We start from the raw sequence: 21,742 nt of genomic DNA on the forward strand, positions 1-21,742 counted from the left end.
TGTATCAAGAAGCCAGTGAAGTTGTACAGCCCGCAGTTAAAAAGTAAAATTGGCTTTACATTTTTTAGAAGTCTCTTACGAAGAGCAAAACCAAGCCCTCATTGTTATACAGGTGCTGGCCAAACACCGAATCAGCGACAGTCTGCTACGACCGGGGTAAAGCTGATATGCCTGTATCACTTCTACTGCCTGTCAGGCACCCCAGTAGAGAACTCGCTGAGGACTGGTAAGGACAAAGGAAAGTTTCTGTCAAAGTTTAGAAGGAAAGAGGGACTGAGCAGGGAGCACTTTCAGATCATATTTAAGCCCCAGACAGTGGAGAAAGCCGAACAACCCCCTCCTGCTCTTGGGTCGCCGCGGGGCCGGAGATATGCGAGAGGGAAGTTTTTCTACTGGACATCTGCCGCCTTGTCCCCGAGACGCGCGAGGTCCGCAGCGCCATCGGTCGAAGCCTCGGCCTCTGCCGGTCTCGCTGCACCCCAGGGCCGACCCACCCCGGCGTGCGGCGGAGGATCAGCGGCCGGCGCGGACGCGCGCACCGACTGCCGGGCTGGCCCCGCGCTGGGGTCTCTTTGCCCTCCCAGCGGTCCCAAGTCGGCCTCTGCGCCCTGCCCCGGGGCCCTTGCAGCTGGCGCCGATTGGGTCTCCGGCCACCCGCCTCCACTTCCCCTCGCGCCGGCGCTATGGCGACGGTCACGAGACGCCGGCTGCCCCTGCGCCCGCCAATGGGAGCGCACGTCGCAGGGAGACGCGGACGTCGCTCTTCCAAGATGGCGGCGCGTCCGTCGCGAGCAGCCGGGCCGGGGGGAAGCCAGCGAAGCCGAGTAAAGCCGCGGCCCGGGAGAGGACGGAAGGAGCTGTTGCCGCCGTTGGCGGCGGCTCAGGCAGTTTTCGCTGCTGCTTCGGCTGTTGCCATGCGGCGAGGCTAGGGAGGAGCTCACTTCCCCGGGGTGTAATAATGTTAACAGAGGTAAGCGGCGACGGCGGCCAGTGTTTACCTGTGAAATGGGGAAGGGGCCGGCGCCGGCCGGTCGGATAACATTATTTCCGCCGCCTGCGGGCCCGACCCTTGGTAGCGGGCCCCGGGGCCGGAGCAGAGCGGGGATCCTACAAGTTCCCCCTGAAGAGGAGCAGTGCTGACTCAACAGTCCCGCCACCTCCGGCTGCCTGTGCCTCTTTCGCAGTTGCCACTTGCCCGTCGCCCCTGGCACTGGTTTCCCTCCTGCCGTCGCTGCCTCCTAACTGGCCGCTCCCTTCGTGGCGTCCCCTTACACGCTGGTCTGTGGCAGCGTCGGTCTCTCTGCGTTGCTGCTGGTTCCTGTTCCCCCCCGGTTTGCCCAAGGTCTCTCTCTTCGCGGGCCCCTGGCCTCCAGGGCCCTCCACCTCCAAGCTCGGTCAGCATCCTGGGTTTGTCACTCGGCCAGACCGGTTTGTTTCCCACCCCCTACCTTGACTGTTTCGTGAAGAGGACCTCTTATTCTCAGGGGGATACTTAGCCCAGTTACATCACCTCCCTCTCCCACACCCTGTCACCTTTCGCTTAAATCGTAGGAATCAGAAAGTTGAGTTTAGCATCTGTCCTCTTGATTTGCTTAAGACTTCCTTGGTACTCCCAGTGGAACAGTTTTTTCCCTTGGTCCTGAAATGGAAGTAGGGCAACTATGACTAGCCAGTCAATTTCCCTTTTCTAGTGCTTGATGACCATTGCAAAAAGCAGACTTTTTGATGAAGCAGAATTTGCCTTTAGTAGCAGTACTTTAAGGGGAAGAACGAAATTGATGTAACTAGGTACTTGACCTAAGTTAACACAGTTATGTGTTGTGGTATATGCTAGTGTGGGGGTCATTGAAGATAAATTCTGAAGCTTGTGGATTTGAGGAAATATCTTAGAAGCTATACTCACTTTAAGTCCTGTGAAGATTCCAATGTCAGCTGTCAGGGACTAGTTTGGGCGTCTTTGTGGGCTGAACTAAGGATAGCAAACAATTTTAATGGGCAATGGGAAGTATTCCTACTTGGGCTAACGAGGAAATAAAAATGTTTGTAGATGAGTGGCTTTTGTTGTGTGAAAATGTGGTAATAAAGGACTTGCCTTTCCAGCCTTATTAACTCTGAGGAACTTCATACTTTGGTATTTGTACTTAATAATCTGCACACAGCCTGGTGTAGGATGGGCCTGGTAAATACTTATTGGTTGATTTTTAACTCATGAACTACTTATTTCTAGTAGTTTGTAGTTCACTTTATATTTCTGAATTCCACAGATTTTTTTTTTTCATTCCTGTAGTTAATTTTATTCCCATGGTTAATTTTATTCACAGAGATTATGGTATATCATAAGCTCTGTTGTCATTAGCAGTATTAGGTTAAAAAAAAAAAAAGACAAGTAGCAGAAGTTCTATTTTTATCTTTAGTGTGATATTTTGTTGGGAATAATTAGCCTTATAATAAATTTTCAGTGGTGTTGCTGATGTACAGTATTTTACGAGATAATCTTTTGGTTAAATTTGGCTTGGATTAGCAGCCTTTGAAGAGTTGTAAACATGAACTCAGTGCCTGCTAGTAAAATGAGAGTCTTGATTTGGAAAGGCTGAACTTTCTAAGCTTCTGTATTTTATTTTTTATTTTATTTTTTGGCTGTGCCACGCGTTTTGTGGGATGTCAATTCCCCAACCAGGGATTGAACCCGGGCCACGGCAGTGAAAGCCGCGGAATCCTAACCACTAGGCCACCAGGGAACTCCCTGAAGCTTCTGTATTTTAAAATAATTTTCATCTTTCAGTGAAATGTTTTAAACAGTAAGTCAATGATAGTAGTTAGATGTGCTTTAGTGCTATGTGTGTGTGTGTGTGTTGTGCATAGCTTTTAAGTGGAAGAGCCAGGGTTCCAACCTGGGCAGTCTCTGCTGAGTTTATCGTTAACCACTACACTGGATTACCTCTCCAAAGTAAGGCCCACATTAAATGGTACTTGGATCTTATCTATGGTTGTGAGTAGTCATTTTATAGATGAGAAAACTGAAGCCCAGAGACTTGTCCAAGGCCAAACAATTATTAGTAGCAAAGGTAAAACTAGAATCCCATCTCCTGACTCTCAGTATAGAACTCTGACCATTTTGCTCTCTATGAGTAGTTTGCGGCTCTCTTGAGAGATTTTATTTAATTTATTTATTTATTTTAATTTATTTTTCTTTTATTTATTTATTTTTGGCTGCATTGGGTCTTCGTTGCTGCGTGCAGGCTTTCTCTAGTTGTGGAGAGCGGGGGCTACTCTTTGTTGCGGTGCGCAGGCTTCTCATTGTGGTGGCTTCTGTTGCGGAGCACGGGCTCTAGAGTGCAGGCTCAGTAGTTGTGGCACGTGGACTCAGTAGTTGTGGCTCGCGGGCTCTAGAGCGCAGGCTCAGCAGTTGTGGCGCACGGGCTTAGTTGCTCCGTGGCATGTGGGATCTTCCCGGACCAGGGCTCGAACCCGTGTCCCCTTGCATTGGCAGGCGGATTCTTAACCACTGCGCCACCAGGGAAGCCCCACCCACTCTTTTTTTTAAATAGGAGTGAACTTCCATATATCAGACTTAGGGTATAGGATGTTTACCTGAGAATTTGTTTCAATTAATCTGAATTTTCACAACATTCAAATATAATGAAATATTTATTAGTGAATTTTCATTACACACACTTTAAAAAGTTACTGGGGTTATTATTTCTGAGCATGTATTATTACAGAGAACTAAAGGTGTAGAAGGTGTAGGAAAATATGCGGAATTTGCACCACTGCTGTGGCATACTCTAGAGGTTGTGCATAAAAACCAGTTTCCAGCCTGTTGACACTTGTGCTTTTAAAAATAGTGAATAAAAATTGTACTTATTTAAACTTAGTAGTTGTGTGGGTGGTGTGTAAATGTGGAGCATTAGTAAATGTTACATAAAAATTGTTTGTAGTTGTGCTAAGTTATTTCCATCCAGATTTACTGATTTTTTTATATATTAACACTAATTCTTGATTTTGTGATTAACAAATATGATACAGATGGGTAAGGCATAAACTGCTGCACTTTTAGAGGTCCCAGATTAATAATTAAGGAAGTAAAATTTTGTGGTTCAAATAAATTTGGAAGATTTGCCTAAAGAAAGTTAAAAAGGACTTCTTAAAGCTTTTGATAGGTGATTTGCTGTCAAAGAATGTGTTAGAATTTGTGTCAAATTGCATAGAGACTGTGATGGTTAATTTTATGTGTCAACTTGATTGGCCTTGGGGTGCCACATTAAACATTATTTCTGGGTACCGCCGTGATGGTGCCGCTGGTTGAGGATAAGATTAGGATTTGAATTGGTGGGCTTGTTAAAGTAGATTGCTCTCCCCAGTGTGGGTGGGCACCATCCAATCTGTTGAGGGCCTGAGTAGAACAATAGGAAGAAGGAATTTGCCCCTTTTTTCTGCATCACTGTTTGAGCTGGGACATTTCATTTCATCTTCTCCTGCCCTTGGACTGGGATTTATACCATCAGCTCCCCTGATTCTCAGGCCTTTGGATTGAATTACACCACTGGCTTTCCTGGCTCTCCAGCTTGCAGACAGCAGATGGTGGGACTTCTCAGCTTCCATAATCTTGTGAGCCAGTCCCTCATAATAAATCTCCTTAAAAAAATTTCCTATTGGTTCTGTTTCTCTGGATAACCCTGACAAATACAGATACTTATAGAGTTTCTTGTATTTTGCTTTGGGAAATCCTGCGATGTGATGAGTTGCGCATTAAGGGAGAGTCTTTGGACTTTCAGAGCTCTTTTTAAAGACACACACGCACACACTCTTGCCCATAGTAAGTGCTTAAGAAAAAATTATGACTTGATTTTGTTGATTAATACATTAGTTAAGAGAAATACTCTTGGGGTGGGTTACTCCTTAAATGACATGAGCTATTTCTTTAATTATTAATTAATGACATTATAAAGGCTACTAACCAGAACAAGAAGCATAGGCCCATTGCTATTCAAAGGATGTTAAGGGGCTTCCCTGGTGGCGCAGTGGTTGAGAGTCTGCCTGCCAGTGCAGGGGACACGGGTTCGAGCCCTGGTCTGGGAAGATCCCACGTGCCGCGGAGCAGCTGGGCCCGTGAGCCACAACTACTGAGCCTGCGCGTCTGGAGCCTGTGCTCCGCAACAAGAGAGGCCGCCATAGTGGGAGGCCCGCGCACCGCGATGAAGAGTGGCCCCCGCTTGCCACAACGAGAGAAAGCCCTCGCACAGAAATGAAGACCCAACACAGCCATAAATAAATAAATAAACAAATACTTTAAAAAGAATAAAAGTCAAAGGATGTTAAGAGGTGGGAAAGAGATTTTATAAGGGAAGTAGAAGGACATTACTGTCTAGAATGAGGCTGGCTTGCCACTCTACATACAACATCTTTTCACAAACCAAGTTGAATGTTGCCAACCATTTCTCAAGAATTTTAAAGAGCCTTTGTTTTATTTTTCCCCCATTGATTCCAGATTTTCAGAGAGCTTATAAATAAACTATATTTATTTAGTATTTATTTTCATTATATTTTTTTATTCTAGCACGCATATACCGTTTTTCATCACTTCTGATTTTCAACTAGCTAGCTGGTTGATAGAATTGCAAACAAAAGCAAATGTGTGATTTTTTAGTTAAACTCTACAACTTTATATTAGATAAATGTAGGTCTTCCATTTGGGATTTCAGAATATTAAAATAGAGGTTTTAGATTTCCATCACCATCCTTGGGAGTCCTAGGTAGGGAGAAACTAGTGTTCAGATGGTTTGTTGCAAAGTTTGTTGACCAGTGTTTCATAGAAATTGATAAAAGTTTCTTAACTAGTCCACTGTGTTTAAAAGTTTTGCCTTAATTGCTACAAGTTTATAAAATTACTTTTATTTATTTGAGGAAATATGGAATTAAAGTACAGATGTTTGCAGTTTTAAAGATACAAGGCATTGGTTTGTGAATCATAAGGTCACTGCAAAGTGTATGGGTTTACATTTTTGTGTGTAGTAACTACCAGCACATGTATAGACATTTGCAGATTATAAAGGGTGCTTTATCTCTGAATTTAATCACGTTGTTAGATGTGCTCATGCTTATGTTTAGTGTCATTTCTAGTTTAACTGTGGAATAAAGAGTATTGTCTAGAGTAAAGAGAGAAAAAAAGGGTATGAGAGGATGTTTGAAGTAGATCATTTTAGGTGGATCAAGTAAGCTCTGTTAGCTGAGTAATAATGGAAAAGGAGGGAGCATGAGCTTCTGGAAGAGGAAGAAAACAGGTTCTATCATGGTTAAGAGTTTCCAATGCTGGCTACTCACTAATTAGCCATTTGATGGCAAAGCTAAGTGACTTTATGGCATTCCTGAGTGAGGTTCTCAGGGTATGGTTTTTCAAATTGTGTTTTGAAATTCTGCAGTTTCACAGACCATCAAGTGCTCCCTCAATTGTTGGAACTCTAACATTGACTTTCTATTTCCGAGTCAAGTTTAATTTTCATATTACAATGCCTTATATATTTGTGAGGAGAGGGAACTTTGAATTAAAGCAAGTGGACAGCTCTGTTTTATCATGATAAAAAATGGTTAAAACTTGAGTAATAGGTTCAAGTCATGGTGATGCATACTTTGTCTATCAACTACCACAATAGTGAGGCTACACAAATATGACCTATATGTTAGGCATTCTAAGGAGGAGTCTTAACTTCACCACTCATTTATGATGTGACATTGGGGAAGTTGTTTGAACTTTCTGAGCCTTAGTTTCCTTCTTTATGAAATTGGGATAATAATAGCACCTTCCTAGCTACTCTCACATTGTTATGAAGATCAAATAAAATGATAGAGAGTAAAATTCTTTGTAAACTGTCAGTCATTATACAAATATTAGTGGTTAATACATCAGTTTTGTTCTCTATATGTCTTGCACTAATATGAATTCAGGTTCTAGGCTCCATCTAGCTTTATGGCTCACTAGCTTCTCAGTGGATCCCAGGAGAAAGAGGGTGTCCCCTGGCCATTGGTGCAGTTACAGGGAGGCATGGACTAACCTAAAAGAAGGGAAAGGAAAAAAAATAGACTGAGAGCATGTCTTGCCGAGTAATAATAAGGATAGTTTCTTGTGTGGTTGGTAAATTGATTCCAGAGAATATGTGAAAGGGCAGTTCCAAAAAATATTTTGAAAAAGGTTACTTATTTGAGGGTTAGTAGTCATTTGTGTATACATAGTGTGAAATATTTGTGGGAAAAGAAATACTTTATTTTTAATCAACCCTGGTAAATTGTTAAAATCCTGGTAGATTCTTAAGAAGTAAATTAATAAGTTTTTAATTCTTAATTGTTTAATACAATTTTTATAAGGCTTTGGTTGTAACTTGTACTACTGGAGATTAAGTTTTGTGGATCACTTTGTTCACCAAACATAAATACCCCTACTCTGTGGTAGGTGCATGCTAAGTTCTGGTGCTGCAGTTGTGTCTGACCTGAAACCTGCCCTCAGAAAATTCACTATCAGAGCTAACTGGTGCCAGTTTGGCCATCACTCAGCTGAAGCTTTGAGGTCTTTTGTCAGAATAAAACAAATTATGTAATTAAAAGGTGAACAATTAAGAGGAATAAAAGGTTGGAGAATGTAATTAAAAGGTAATTACTTGCATTTGCTTTATAACTCCAGGTAAAACTACCAGTTTGGATGAGATGACAGCTCTAAAATGAGCTTCTTCTTACAACTGAAGAGTCAGCCCATTTCTACTGTCTCTATTTGCTCCAAGCTAATTCACAGTGAGAAGTGGAAAAAAAAAAAAAAGAGAGAACAGAGGAGCAAAAAAAAAAAAAAAGTGAATTTGTCTTTTGTTTTGTTTTTATGAAAAGACTCTTTATATCTTCTTAAGAGGTCTACCAGATTTTACTGAAAGACGTAGCTGAATTCCATTACCTTGGTAAAAGCAATACTTGGTCCCTACCCCCGCATATTACATAGTCGTGTAATGTACGCCTTACCATTGTATTCCCAGTGCCTGGAACAGAGCTTAACGCTTAGTCCTCACTAAATATCTGTCAAATAAAAGAATGTTGAATATTCCCTCCAGCAAAATGAAAGTAAAATTGAAAAATTACTAAGACAAAAATTGTCTTTGATAAATTTAAACTATCACATTAATTACCCTTCAAGGATTGGTTATTATCTCTGTCCATTAGGCTTTTTAAAATAGTACACTGTGGTTGAATGTTATGTTTGAGATCACAAAACACGCACACAAAAGTGAGACAAAAAAAAAAAAGGTGAACATTAAGCATTTAGTTAGAATGTAATTCTGTTTTAATTTGTCCTACAGAGAAGAATCTGATTAGATTGATGTTATTTTCATGTAACAAATCATAAATGCAAGAACAACTTGGATTTTATTTTGTGTTTCTTACTACTTACTTTTTATGATTTCATTTGTATTCCTGAACTAGATAACCTAAAGCTTTGTTTATAATAGTACAGTAATGCAGATTTTTGTGGTGCTTTGTTGAGTGTTTCGTGTTTGTATGACCTTTAATGTTGTCTCGAAGTTTGCAAGTAAGAGTAAAAATTTAGTCATGAATTTCAAAAAGTTGGAAATTTGGGGGGTACCTTTTCTAGGAGGGCAGCTGCTACCACGATCTCTTACCTAAAATACCTCTCAATGTCACTCTTAGGGCCTTGTTAGATCATTTCACCCATCTATAATTCCATTGTATATTCAGAAATAATATGTACCAGAAAAGTTCAATAAAATAATTCTGCAACTGGTTTAATGATCTTTCAGCTAATGCCAGAGGCTCATATACAATCAACTGGAATAATTCACCATTGTTAGATTACTGCACTGTTTTCTCCAATTTCCTGAGGGACCTTTTAATTCTGATGCAGCTGTGAAATTCCTAAGGTGAATCCTGTTTTGCTTTTGACCTTAGCCCTGCATTATTGGAGAGTCCTTGAATGTTACTCCATTTAAACCTGAATTGGTTTTGCTCTTGGAACCCTGGAGCTATCTTTAGCCTGGCTGTGGTTTGGCAGGTGAGCGAGTCTGTGATTCTTTGTATTGTGACATCTTTTGTTTTCAGGCCAGAGTTGTGTGACAACAGGACATGTATGGAGAATGGCTCTTGGATTCACGATCATTTGAGGCTTGGAAGTTATAAAACTGAAGTTGTACAGTTTTAATGGAAGAGTTAAGTCTGAAATAAAATTTCACCTCAGTTATTACATAGATTTTGGGAAATAATGGTCTGATTTTAAGATACTATGATATTATGTGTTATCTAATGTTTCTCCAAGTCATAATATTGTACTTTAGAATTTGTTCTTGATTTCTCTTCCTGAGATTATTTGAGGTGGCTTTTTTTCTTCCTCAGAACTTTCCTCAGGGTGTTTAATCAGATCACAACTGTTAATATAACTAAGCTACTTTAACGTCCAGTGTTAATTACTAACATCAGATGCTTTTCTTGAGTACTACCTAAGTGTTCAACACTCAAACCGTTGCAATAGTCTAATCCTGGTAAGAGTTAGCAGAATAAGAGGAAGAGGTCTAGAGGGAGGTTGGCGACAACTTGAAAGGTGGAACACAACAAAGGTACAGAAAAAGAAACTGAAATAATGGACTTTACAAATAGTGGGTGTGTTGATTATATAAAAATTTTAGAAAAATCAATTAGGCTTAAGAATATTCTATAATTTATAAAAATATATTTTTGAACCAGAAAGCTCTTCCAGTTAATGTCTGATAGCTCAGAATATTCAATCAAACAATAGGCACTAATGCAAAATTTATAGAACTACAGAAGTTAATGAGATTGTCTTTGTACTGGGACTCAAGAGTGTTAATCATCTCTCTCTCTTCTCTCTCTCTCTCTCTCTCTCTCTCTCTCTCTCTCTCTCTCTCTCTCCCCCCCCCCTCTCTCCCCCTCTCCCCCCCCCCCCACCCCGCCACATATATATCTTCTAATCACAAATTGGACATTCTTAGTTTCTGAAGAAGAGTGTATGCTTTTGGTTAAGGGTGGCAGTTGGTGTCAGATTATTTGGATTTGAATCTGTTTTGTCACTTCAGAGTATTTTGACCTTAGAAAGTTATTAACCTTTTTGAGCCTCAGTTTTCTCATCTGTGTAACTTTTAAATTAATGATACCCCATAGGGTTGTTCTAAGTATTAAGTGAAATAACATGTTAAGTACTGCACACAGTATTTCCCACAATAAAACTCAAATAACTAGATTTTAATTATTATTTCCTCAGAAGTAAATAACAAGTGGTTTATTTTTTATAACTTACAATGTGTTTGAAGTTGTTTTTTGTATTCTGTCTTTGTTTTATTGAGGAAGTTTAAAAATGTCAAATTAAACAAAATAATCCCCTTTGATGCAGATGATCTAATTCTTCCCTTTCTCAGTTTTTATTAACTTTCTAATTTATGTATTGCACTAAGAGCTAGATCTAGACTAAATATCAGGAGGAAATCAAGAGAGGTGACACTTGTATACTGTGGTCATAACTAGAACTTTTGACTGACCAATAATTTCTTCTGCCCACTAAAGCTTTTACCATAGATGAAGTGAAAGGGAAAAGTTGTAGTATAATCTCATATTATGCTGTAAAAAATGCCAGTGTTGTGTAGTTTTCTGCTACGGGAAGTACTAAGGTTCTTGTCAATTTGATAAAGTTTTATGTAAAGTAGCTCAGAATTTATTTAAGCTTTTCTCCTTATTTAAGCTTTTGTTCGTTTTATAGGGAATAGAAAGATGAGGAATGTTAAAATCCTTTGTTTAAAAAAATTATGTAGTTAGCTTGATTGGTATTTACAAATAAGATTTGTACTTATACATCTAAATATGGATATTAAGAATGTAAATTCAGTTCCTTTATTCAGCAGCTGCTTATCTGCATTCATGTAATAGTACAATAAATTGTTATATTCAAAGCGTGGAGTGTTCATGTGGTAACAACATTTTACTTAGCTGAAGATTATGCCACCTTTGTGGGTGAATCTGTGTCTGTCTCTATTTTCCTTACTATACTTATTTTTTCCCCCTTGTCGCTGTTGCTTTGTGGATGTGTTGATTTTTTCCCTCACCTCTTTTATTTTTCTCCTCTATGTCTGTAGGCGTGCTTGCTTTCTCAGTTTTTTCCCCTAACCTTCACCCTTTTCTTCCCCCCTCCAGCAAATTAAACAGGCCACAATAATTTAACTTTTATTTTTTAAGTTATACTCCACTTAATGGGTTTAAAAATACTTTCCATTGCTTAAAAATTTAAAAGGCGAATGTATACAACAGTTTATATGTATTTTTAGATAATACAGTTCAGTATAATTTCGTTTTGTGATTGTATACCTCTTGTCTTAATTTATCTTCATTAAAAAGCCTCATAATCTCTGAATTAACAGAGAACAATGTTGAGCTTTATTTTTTATTGTGAATTAAGAGCATCTTGTCGTACTTTCAGGGTCATTGTTTTGATGTGGCGTTGTTACTGTACAGCCTTCAGGAATGTGAAGGAAATTTGTCTGAACCTGTACCAACTCTAGAATATACCTTGAAAGTTATCTGAATACTAATACCTACAAAATCTACACCAGATTCTTAAGGGGTACCAAGGGCTAAGATATTAGTGTCAGTTTAGTTACTTCAGGTTTTTCTGATAAATTGAATTTTTAAATCTTAATAAATCACTTTTATTTGATTCCTTAGATATGTGTGCAGAATTTTGCCCATCCCCTCCACATCCTTTTTTTAAAAAAGTCTACTTGAGAGTCAGTGTAAAATAATGGTTCAGGACATGCTTGAATTTTATTTTTTTTATTTTTAAAATTTATTTAATTTATTTATTTTTGGCTGCGTTGGGTTTTCGTTGCTGCGCGTGGGCTTTCTCTAGTTGTGGCGAGCGGGGGCTGCTCTTCGTTGCGGTGCGCGGGTTTCTCATTGCGGTGGCTTCTCTTGTTGCGGAGCATGAGCTCTAGGCGCGTGGGCTTAAGTAGCTGTGGCGTTTGGGCTCAGTAGTTGTGGCTCACAGGCTCAGTAGTTGTGGCACATGGGCTTAGTTGCTCCGTGGCATGTGGGATCTTCCCAGACCAGGGCTTGAACCCATGTTCCCTGCAGTGGCAGGCGGACTCTTAATCACTGTGCCACCAGGGAAGCCCCATGCTTAAATTTTAAACCAAGTTCAGTTCATGGTCCACTTCTATGACTTAGCTGTTTCCTCATCTATGGAGTAGAGTTAGTAATATAACTTATGTCATAGAGTTGTGAGAATTAGAAATCTATGTAAAGGGGTTAGCAAAGCACTAAGCAGTTAATACTAAGCACTTAATACGTCATGGCTCCTACTGTTTCCGAGGATGCTCCTTTTCATAAGAAGAAAGGGAGAGGTAGGAGATTGGTGACAGTTCAGTGTTAGGCTGTGCTTTGAACATTTAACTCTGTTTACTGTAGTTTCCCCTTGGATTATATATTATGGGGAAAAGCAGAAGTTGAATTGTCAATACTGGGACTATTATTCTTGTATTGTTACAGTCTTATATGAATGAGGTGAAGGGGGGCCACTTATGAATATGGCCTGTTTTATCTTGCATTGCACTAGTTAACTGCCGTAGTAATAGTTTTGTGTACTGTAGTAGAGAACACTTTGGTAAATGACAGTCTTCTAATGTATAAACAAAGTTCATTCTTTCTGATTCACTTTTGTAAAAGGAGCTTAAGGTGAATTGCTGTGTGACTGAGTTTATTTTTCAGTATGAGGTAATGATAGAGAATGGCCTTGGTGTTTGAAGATCTTTTTTTTTTTTTATTAATTTATTTTTGGCTGCATTGGGTCTTCGTTGTTGCACGCGGGCTTTCTCTAGTTGCAAAGAGCGGGGGCTGCTCTTAGCTGTGGTGCGCGGGTTTCTCATTTCGGTGGCTTCTCTTGTTGCGGAGCATGGGCTCTAGGCGCGCGGGCTTCAGTAGCTGTGGCACGTGGGCTCAGTAGTTGTGGCTCGTGGGCTGTAGAGCGCAGGTTCAGTAGTTGTGGCACACAGGCTTAGTTGCTCCGTGGCATGTGAGTTCTTCCCGGACCAGGGCTCGAACCCGTGTCCCCTGCATTGGCAGGCGGATTCTTAACCACTGCACCACCAGGGAAGCCCCTGAAGATCTTTATGTACTTACTGTAATGTGGCTCAAACAGAGTGGGTAGGCTGTAGACAAATTATTGGGTTAGAAATGCCAAGTGCAATACTGTATTATATCAAAATAATACATGTTATTTTAGTAGTGTTAAAGTGACACAATCTAAAGAGAACAAGATATTTATGGAACAGGAGGAAAATTATTGAGAAACCTGGGCATTCAAGATTTTAATTTCCTTTTGATGTTTTCTTTCTGGCCTTGAAAAATATAGTGGAATAAAGCTCCCTTCCTCACTAAAATATTCCCGTAGTAGTTTCAAGAAATGTAATGAATTAGAACTCTGTTATTCAGAAAAAGAGCTTTCTAAAGGAATGATTTAAATGTAATTAAAAAAATCATTTTTTGTTGTTAAATGTCTTAGAAGAAATACAATTTTTAGTGTGTTTAATTATTTCTAAGAATATGATTAAAATTACTAGCAACATAATTTTCAACCTTTTTAAAATTCTCACCAACTGTTGGTGGAAATCTAGTTTTTTTTTCTTTATCCATATACATTGACCTAGGTACAGGAGTAGCATAACCTGTGAGAGATGATGTCAGTTTAATTCAAAGACTTGTTTCTGTTTGTTTGAGCCTCAAGTAGGTTATATAGGGGTCTCCTTTCTTTGTGCAGGCATTTACAACTAATTATTTTTCCATTTCAAATGAAGATAGCTTTTCTGGCAAGTAGTTTTTAAAATGATTCATGCTTATAAAAATTTGAAACAAAGTTAAGTATAATGAAAAAACATTAATTGCTCCTAACTTCATCCAGAGCAACCGCGATTAATATTTGTCTTCAGTTCTTGGGAAATAATGGTCTGTGTTATATTTGTACACTTTTTAAAGAAGTGGGATCATGTATACAAATATATTTGCAACCTCCTATCTTAGTATAAATTTACAGAACAATTTTATCTATGAATATTCAAGTAAAAATTATAAGTAAAATAGACTAATATCACATTATACATTAAAGGAAGACTATGCTACAATTGAGATTCATTGCAGATATGCAAAGATGGCTCATTATTTAGAAATATATTATTATAACTCATTATTAGTCAGTGGAGGAAAAAATCCTAAGTATTATAGGAAATGCCCAGAAGGCAGCATTTAAATTCCGCTTTATTCCTTATTAAATATATTTAATAAAATAGAAATAGATGAATACTATATTAAAAATTGTATTCAGTGTATATGCGTTAGCATACAATATTTGTTTTTCTCTTTCTGACTTACTTCACTCTGTATGATAGACTCTGAGTCCATCCAACTCACTACAAATAACTCAGTTTCATTTCTTTTTATGGCTGAATAATATTCCACTGTATATATGTGCCACATCTTCTTTATCCATTTATCTGTTGATGGACATTTACGTTGCTTCCATGTCCTGCCTATGTAAATAGTGCTACAATGAACCTAGTGGCAGGGCAGGAATAAAGACGTAGATATAGAGAATGGACTTGAGGACACGGGGAGGGGGAAGGGTAAGCTGGGACGAAGTGAGAGAGTGGCATGGACATATATACACTACCAAATGTAAAATAGATAGCTAGTGGGAAGCAGCTGCATAGCACAGGGAGATCAACTCGGTGCTTTGTGACCACCTAGAGGGGTGGGATAGGGAAGGTGGGAGGGAGGCTCAAGAGGGAGGGGATATGGGGATATATGTATGCAGATGGCTGATTCACTTTGTTGTACAATAGAAACTAACACAGCATTGTGAAGCAGTTATACTCCAATAAAGATGTATTAAAAAAATAATAAAGTACTGGTAGTAGGACATTAAGAAAAAAATTAATTGTATTTAAAACAAATGTCAGCAGCATACTTTATACTTTTTAATCTTATGCTTAGCCTTTTTTTTATCATGAACAAATTTGACTTAATAATTTTTCATCCTTGCCTATCAATAGGTGAAAAATTCTTGCTTTAAAAGTTTGAATTTCTTTGATTGCCAGTGGGGTTGATAATTTTTCATATGCTTATGGGCCATTTGTATTTTCAGTTTTGAATTGTCTGTTCCTATCCTATTTTTCTTCTTGGAGTATTGGTCTATTTCTTAATGATTTATAACATCCCTTTACTCATGGATTTTAATGTTTTGTTGTATATGATGCATATATTTTTACAAGTGTATATATATTTAACTTTATGGATTTTTAAAATATTAATAAAAATTAATTTTATGTTGTCAGAAATGTCAGTCCTTTCCTACATATTTTGCCATTTAAGAGCTCTCCTGTCCATAGATTATACAATGATTTATCATTTTTTAGTCAGAAATTCTACATAGTTTTAGTTGTTTTCTACATATTTTTAGTACTGTTGTGAGGTATTTTATAGGGGAAAAATACTCATAATTTTTATCAATTTTTTATAATGCAAATTTTCAAACATACAGAAACTTTGAAGAATATTGCCATTAGCACCCATGTACCAATTACCCAGATTTGTTCAAATTTTGTTATATTTGTTTTATCTCTGACTCTCTATGTGCCATTTATGTTGATATTGTGGCTGAACCATTTTAAAGTAAACTGCAGATATTATAAGTCACTTCTCAAAATACCCTCATGAATCTCCCAAGAATGTTTTTGATATAAGTATAGCAGTATTGTTACACCTAATAAAATTACCAGTAATACCCTATTATCATCTAATAGTATATTCAGATTTCCCCAGTTTGAACTAGGATCTAATCCAGCAATATCATTGTTGTGTCTTTTTAATCCAGAATCAATAATCTCGCCATCTTTCTTCCTCCTCTTCCTCCTGCTCTTTTTTGAAAAAAATTAATTAATTAATTTTATTTTTGGCTGCTTTGGGTCTTTGTTGCTGTGCACGGGCTTTCTCTAGTTACAGGGGCTACTCTTCGTTGCGGTGTGCGGGCTTCTCATTGCGGTGGCTTCTGTTGTTGTGGAGCACGGGCTCTAGGCGTGTGGGCTTCAGTAGTTGTGGCTCGCGGGCCCTAGAGCGCAGGCTCAGTAGTTGTGGCGCAGGGCTTAGTTGCTCTGCAGCATATGGGATCTTCCTGGACCAGGGCTCGAACCCGTGTCCCCTGCGTTGGCAGGCGGATTCTTAACCAGTGCACCACCAGGGAAGTCCCTCCTCCTCTTTCTCATCCTCTTTCTCCTCTTCACTGTTGTGGATGATTATCTTGTGCGTTAGGATGCTGTGTAGGATGCACACAGCAAAATCCTTAGCCTCTGTGACACCCACCGCACATTTTGATAACCAAAAGTGTCTCCATACATTGCTAAATGTTTCCTGGGGGAATAATTGCCCTTGGCTGAGAACCACTGCAGTAAAGATAGTGCCTTTTCTGCACTTTGTTTTTTTAGATACTTATTTCTAGAATTGTTTTTATCTCGAATTTGTTTTGTTCCATTGATCTGTGTGTCTGGACTTCAGCCTCTTTTGCTTATTTATTGTACTTCTCTTTGTTGTTTAGTAAGTAGTAGTTTAAAAAACAGCTTTATTGACATGTAATTTATATACCATACATGAATACAGTTCAGTGGCTCTTAGTATGTTCACAGAGTTGTGCATCTGTTGCCACAGTAAGTTGTAGGACTCATTACCTTCAAACAGAAAAACCCTTACCCTTTAGCTGTCACTCCCAAATCTTCCCTGCCTTGAGCCCCAGGCTATCACAAGTCTTTCTCTATGGATTTGCCTGTTACAGATGCTTTATATGAATGGAATCATACAGTGTGTGGTCTTTGTGACTGGCTTTTTGCACTTAACATGTTTTCAAGTTTCATCCATATTGTAGCATGCATCAGTGTTTCAAGTTTCTTTTTATTGCCTAGTAATCCATTGTATAGAAGCACCACATTTTGTGTATTCTTTCATTTATTGATGGATATTGGGTTATTTTCACTTTTGGGCTATTATCAATAATGCTGCTATAAACACTTGTGTACACGTTTTTGTTTGGACATGTTTTCATTTCTCTAGGGTATATACTAAGAATGGAACTGTTGAATCATATGGTAACTCTACGTTTAACCTTTTGAGGAACTGTAAATTGTTTTCAGAAGTACTGCACCATTTTTCTTCCCATCAGCAATATAGGAGGCTTCTAATTTCTCTGCATTCTCAAGAATATTTGTTATAATCTGTCTTTTTGATTATAGCCATCTGGTGGGTGAGAAGTGGTATCTTGTAGTGTATTTGATTTGCATTTCCCTTATGTCTAATAATGTTGAACATTTTTTCATATGCTTTTTATGACCACTTATATTATCTTCTTTGGAGAAATGTGTACTCAAATCTTGTGCTCATTTTAAAATTAGATTATTTGTTTATTTCTTAGTCAGTTTTTATTTATTTAATTTATTTTTATATATATTCTTTTGGCTGTGTTGGGTCTTCGTTGCTGCGCACAGGCTTTCTCTATTTGCAGCAAGCGGGGGCTACTCTTCATTGTGGTTCGCGGGTTTCTCATCGTGGTGGCTTCTTTTGTTGTGGAGCATGGGCTCTAGGCGCGTGGGCTTCCGTAGTTGCAGCACTCGGGCTCAGTAGTTGTGGTGCGCGGGCTCAGTAGTTGTGGTGCACAGGCTTAGCTGCTCTGCAGCATGTGGGATCCTCCCATACCAGGGATCGAACCTGTGTTCCCTGCGTTGGCAGGCGGACTCCCAACCACTGCGCCACTGGGGAAGTCCCTCTTAGTTTTAACAGTTCTTTGTATATTCCAGGTAGAAGTTCATTATTAGGTATATGATTTACAAATATTTTCTCTCTTTCTATGGGTTGGCTTTTCATTTTCTTGAGGGTATCATTTGCAGCACAGCATATAAAAATTTTGACATAGTCCAATTTATTTTTCTTTTGTTGATTGTGCTTTTTGTGTCAAAAGATATTTAAATTTTGTAATATATTTTCTGTAATTAGCTTCAGGAAATGGTATCAAGGATCACATAAACAAGACAAACTAAATACATAAAAAGAGTTGAAATTAAGCCATTACAGTTTTCCCCAACTTGAATTTTGAAAAAATAATTTTTTTCTTAAATTTTATTACCATGTTTAGATGTGTGTGTGTGTGTTGATAGAAGACTTTACTGAGAATTTGAGGGCGATGAGGCATTTGGTTTACATTGTAGCAGTGCTAGATAATTAAAAACCACTCTGCTCTGTAGTGGAGCAGCTAGCTACAGTAACCTAAAATTTTGCAGTGTTCCAATCCTCAGTTGCCATGCTTTGAGAGTTTTCATGGTTAACCGTACCCCCTAGAGGAGGAGGAATCCTACAAAAGCAGAGACTATTTATTTCTAGTCCTGCCCTCTCTGTCTGTAATAATCTGTTTACCTTCTCCTGAATTCCTGGCTCTATTATTTCATGATTATTGGTGTGCTTATCCATTATTTTTTCTCCCGGCACATTCTTAGTCTCTGGGTCTTGACTTTGCAGATTCCTAACTAGGCCGGCTTATTCTTTCAGCAACACTACATGTCCAGGAATCACAGCTCAGTCTTGATATTCTTGAGGATCATCTCTGATTATGGTCCTGCTGCCTCTTCACAGTCACTTGCAGCAATGTGTCTGCTCTGATCATCTCTGATTATGGTCCTGCTGCCTCTTCACAGTCACTTGCAGCAATGTGTCTGCTCTCATCATCTCCACCTTCTTTTATACTTATTAACGTTTTAAAAATTTTATTTACTACCTAATTAAACTTTGACAATATACAAATACATATCTGTTTTTTAAGATTTTCCAATTTATTTTAAAGGTTATGTGTTTTAAGCTATTCTCTCGTTATTACCATAATTTGACCAGTTGTTTTGTCTTGCTTTCTTAAACAGGATGTTAGTTTCATGTTTTTCACTTGGTGGAGTACAAATTTTATGACAGCCTTTATGATCGTTGCTTGATAGAAATAAACATCCATAATAGTGTATTCACTTAAATATTTTAAATGACTGTTAATTGAATGTAAATAAAATGAGTTAAGGATATGGTGTGTCTTTTGTAGGAAGAGTGGTATGTGTAATCTAAAAAGAATAAAGTATTATTTGCAATATATATTTAAAAAAAAGTTCATGCTGCTTGAAAAGTAAACCAGTGCAGAAGTGTATTTAGTAAGGAGTGAAAGTATTATTTGCTTTTTCTGTTTTAAAAGCAGTCTGGGTACATACTTCTATACCTTTCTCTATATTTAATACACATGAGAGAAAATTTTCATTAAATTAAAAAAATTACTCTTAAAAGTGGTGCTGTAAATTATCTTTTCCCACTTTTATAAGTTTCTCAAGTGTTTATCTAATTTTTCCAGTAGTGTTTATTGTTACACTTTATACTCGTGTCTTCTCCCCTTCCCTCTGCCGTATAGATAGGTGCTCACTGAATTGATTTGACACAGAAACAAAGGGCAAGTGAAATTGAAGTATTAAGATGCCAATTAATGATAAGAAAGGAAGGTAATCTGGTGAAGATTATCACTAGGAAAAAGTATTGATGTGTATATCACATTGATTTAGATGACTACTGAGAAGATCTGTGGATTTGATATATACTTATTCAGAGTATACTGGATGTACCAGATGTTATACTTGTCAACAGGAATACATCAATGAATAAAACATAGACATTTTATGATCTCATGAGACTTAGGTATATGGTATATACAGGAAAATAAATAGACGATTCCAACGTAATGTGATAAATGAAGATATTGGCAAGAGAGTGGTTGAAATGGTGAACTGTGGAGTCCAATCTAGATAGGGAAGTGAATGCAGAAGTGGGCTAAGGTAAGGAGGAAGTAGAAGAATTGTCTGCAATTCTGAATGATAATGAAAAATAGATGCAGTAGGTTTAACTAATTTAGAACTGGAAGATTGTGATCAGAGAGGAAGATAGTTAATTTTCACATTTCCTATTCAGAGAAGACAGGGTGATGAAGTCTGGAGTGTGGTCTTAAAGTGGCTAAAATGGACTTGCAGTGAATGTCGGTGGAGGTGAAATGCTTATGATATTAAAAGTAGAGTGTTGGGAGTTCCCTGGTGGTCTAGTGGTTCGGATTGGGCGCTTTCACTGCTGTGGCCCGGGTTCAATCCCTTGTTGGGGAACTGAGATCCCACAAGCTGCACGGCGTGGCCAAAAAAAAAAAAAGAAAAAGAATGTTGGGTGGATGCATGTTGAAATAATTCAAGGTTATGTAGTACTTAGGACAGAAGCATGTCAGGAGTTTTGAGTGAATGATTAGGAATGCCTTGGGGATCAGTGGTTTGCACCTGTGACTGCATAGTGGAATCACCCAGGCAACTTTACAAACTACTAATGCTCTTACCCTAACTTTGCTGCACATTGGAAATTCTAATGGCTAGCTCCCATCCTCAGCTGTTCAGATTTAATTTGTATGGGGTGTAACCTGGGCAGTGGGGCTTTAAAATGCCCCTGGGAATTCTAATGTGCAGCAATTGCACAGTGACAGGGTTTTGTTTTTTTTGTTTTCTGTTTATTTACAGGATACTGGCTGGGAGTTATGGTTAGGAACATGACCCTGCATCATGAAGTTGGAGTACATGATAAATGAAAGAATAAGCAACCTTTGAGAGTGAGGCAGGAGAAGCAGCTTTTACTTAAAGCAAACAGTGAAATTGTTGATGATATAGGTCTGTTTATTTTTACCCTGGAGCAGAGTAAACCTAGAGGGAGGTTTTGGGAGGAAGGTAAGCAGTGGGAGGTTGGATAAAGGAGGGAAAAAAAAACCAAGAACAGTACAGTGGTTAGAGTACAGGAGAGGACTGATAACGGTAGTAAATTTTTCTTTTGGTAGTGACCAAAGATAACAGGGCATAGTGGGTTCACAATTAGTCTGGAAAATACATTCCATGGTGGATGAAAGTTGGGAGTTGGGTGAGTGGCTCTCAGGAGTCGGTTTAAGACCTGGGGTTGAACTTAATAGGAAGTTCTAGCTTTTGTATTCTTCTCTATGTTAAGGGGTTTGGATTGGTTGCATAAGATCCATGGGGAGGCCCAGAGTTTCATGCTGCTGTTCCACAGGCCCCTAGGTGAGCGGTTAGGGGCCTGGTCTTTTTTGTCCTGACACTGGCAGGAGGAGGCTCTGGAGTGTCAAGGCTTGGTTAGGTCTGCAGAGCATAGCTCTGCTCACTCCAGCGTGCTTGCTTGTGTGAGTTTGACACTTTGCTATACCTAACAATGGCAAAGCCTTTGCTATTTCTTTACTTTTTGCACTTGATGCTTTTCAGGAACAATTTTAATTGCCCAATTCCAGATTTTTTCCAACATTGAAGAAATGGTATAGACTTAGAAACAGTGAAAAGGGACCTTGTATATTATCTACGCAAACTTCCCTTATTTATACATTAGAATTTTATGCATGGAGAATTGAAGTCAGTTTCACAAAGAAACCGTTCAGCCTAGATTAAAGTATAAACTATATATGAGACTAGAAATTTGTAATTGTTACACTGATTCAAATTTGTTGTCAGCATAAATTGGTTTACTGCAACTCATTTGATTAATTTGACATGTAACTTGATTTTTTTGCATTGTTAAACTTGGAAGATGAGAACATCAGATATCACTGTCAATG

At 38.5% G+C, this 21,742-nt stretch overlaps 1 protein-coding gene across 4 annotated transcripts in view; it reads left to right on the forward strand.

Moving 5' to 3' along the window:
- The first annotated feature begins 764 nt into the window (after positions 1-764).
- SNX13 (sorting nexin 13) overlaps positions 765-21,742 on the forward strand; it is a 141,650-nt gene continuing 120,672 nt past the window's right edge. For 3 of the 4 annotated variants that reach the window (XM_061198522.1, XM_061198521.1, XM_061198524.1), the window contains exon 1: positions 873-970. In XM_061198522.1, the coding sequence (XP_061054505.1) occupies positions 959-970 (12 nt within the window). In that variant the 5' untranslated portion in view covers positions 873-958. Of the gene's footprint in view, positions 971-21,742 lie in introns of all 4 variants that reach the window. The other variant, XM_061198523.1, reaches the window with a different exon arrangement.

This window comes from Eubalaena glacialis, chromosome 8 (assembly GCF_028564815.1).
Source record: "Eubalaena glacialis isolate mEubGla1 chromosome 8, mEubGla1.1.hap2.+ XY, whole genome shotgun sequence".
In the NCBI taxonomy this organism is placed as follows: domain Eukaryota; kingdom Metazoa; phylum Chordata; class Mammalia; order Artiodactyla; family Balaenidae; genus Eubalaena; species Eubalaena glacialis.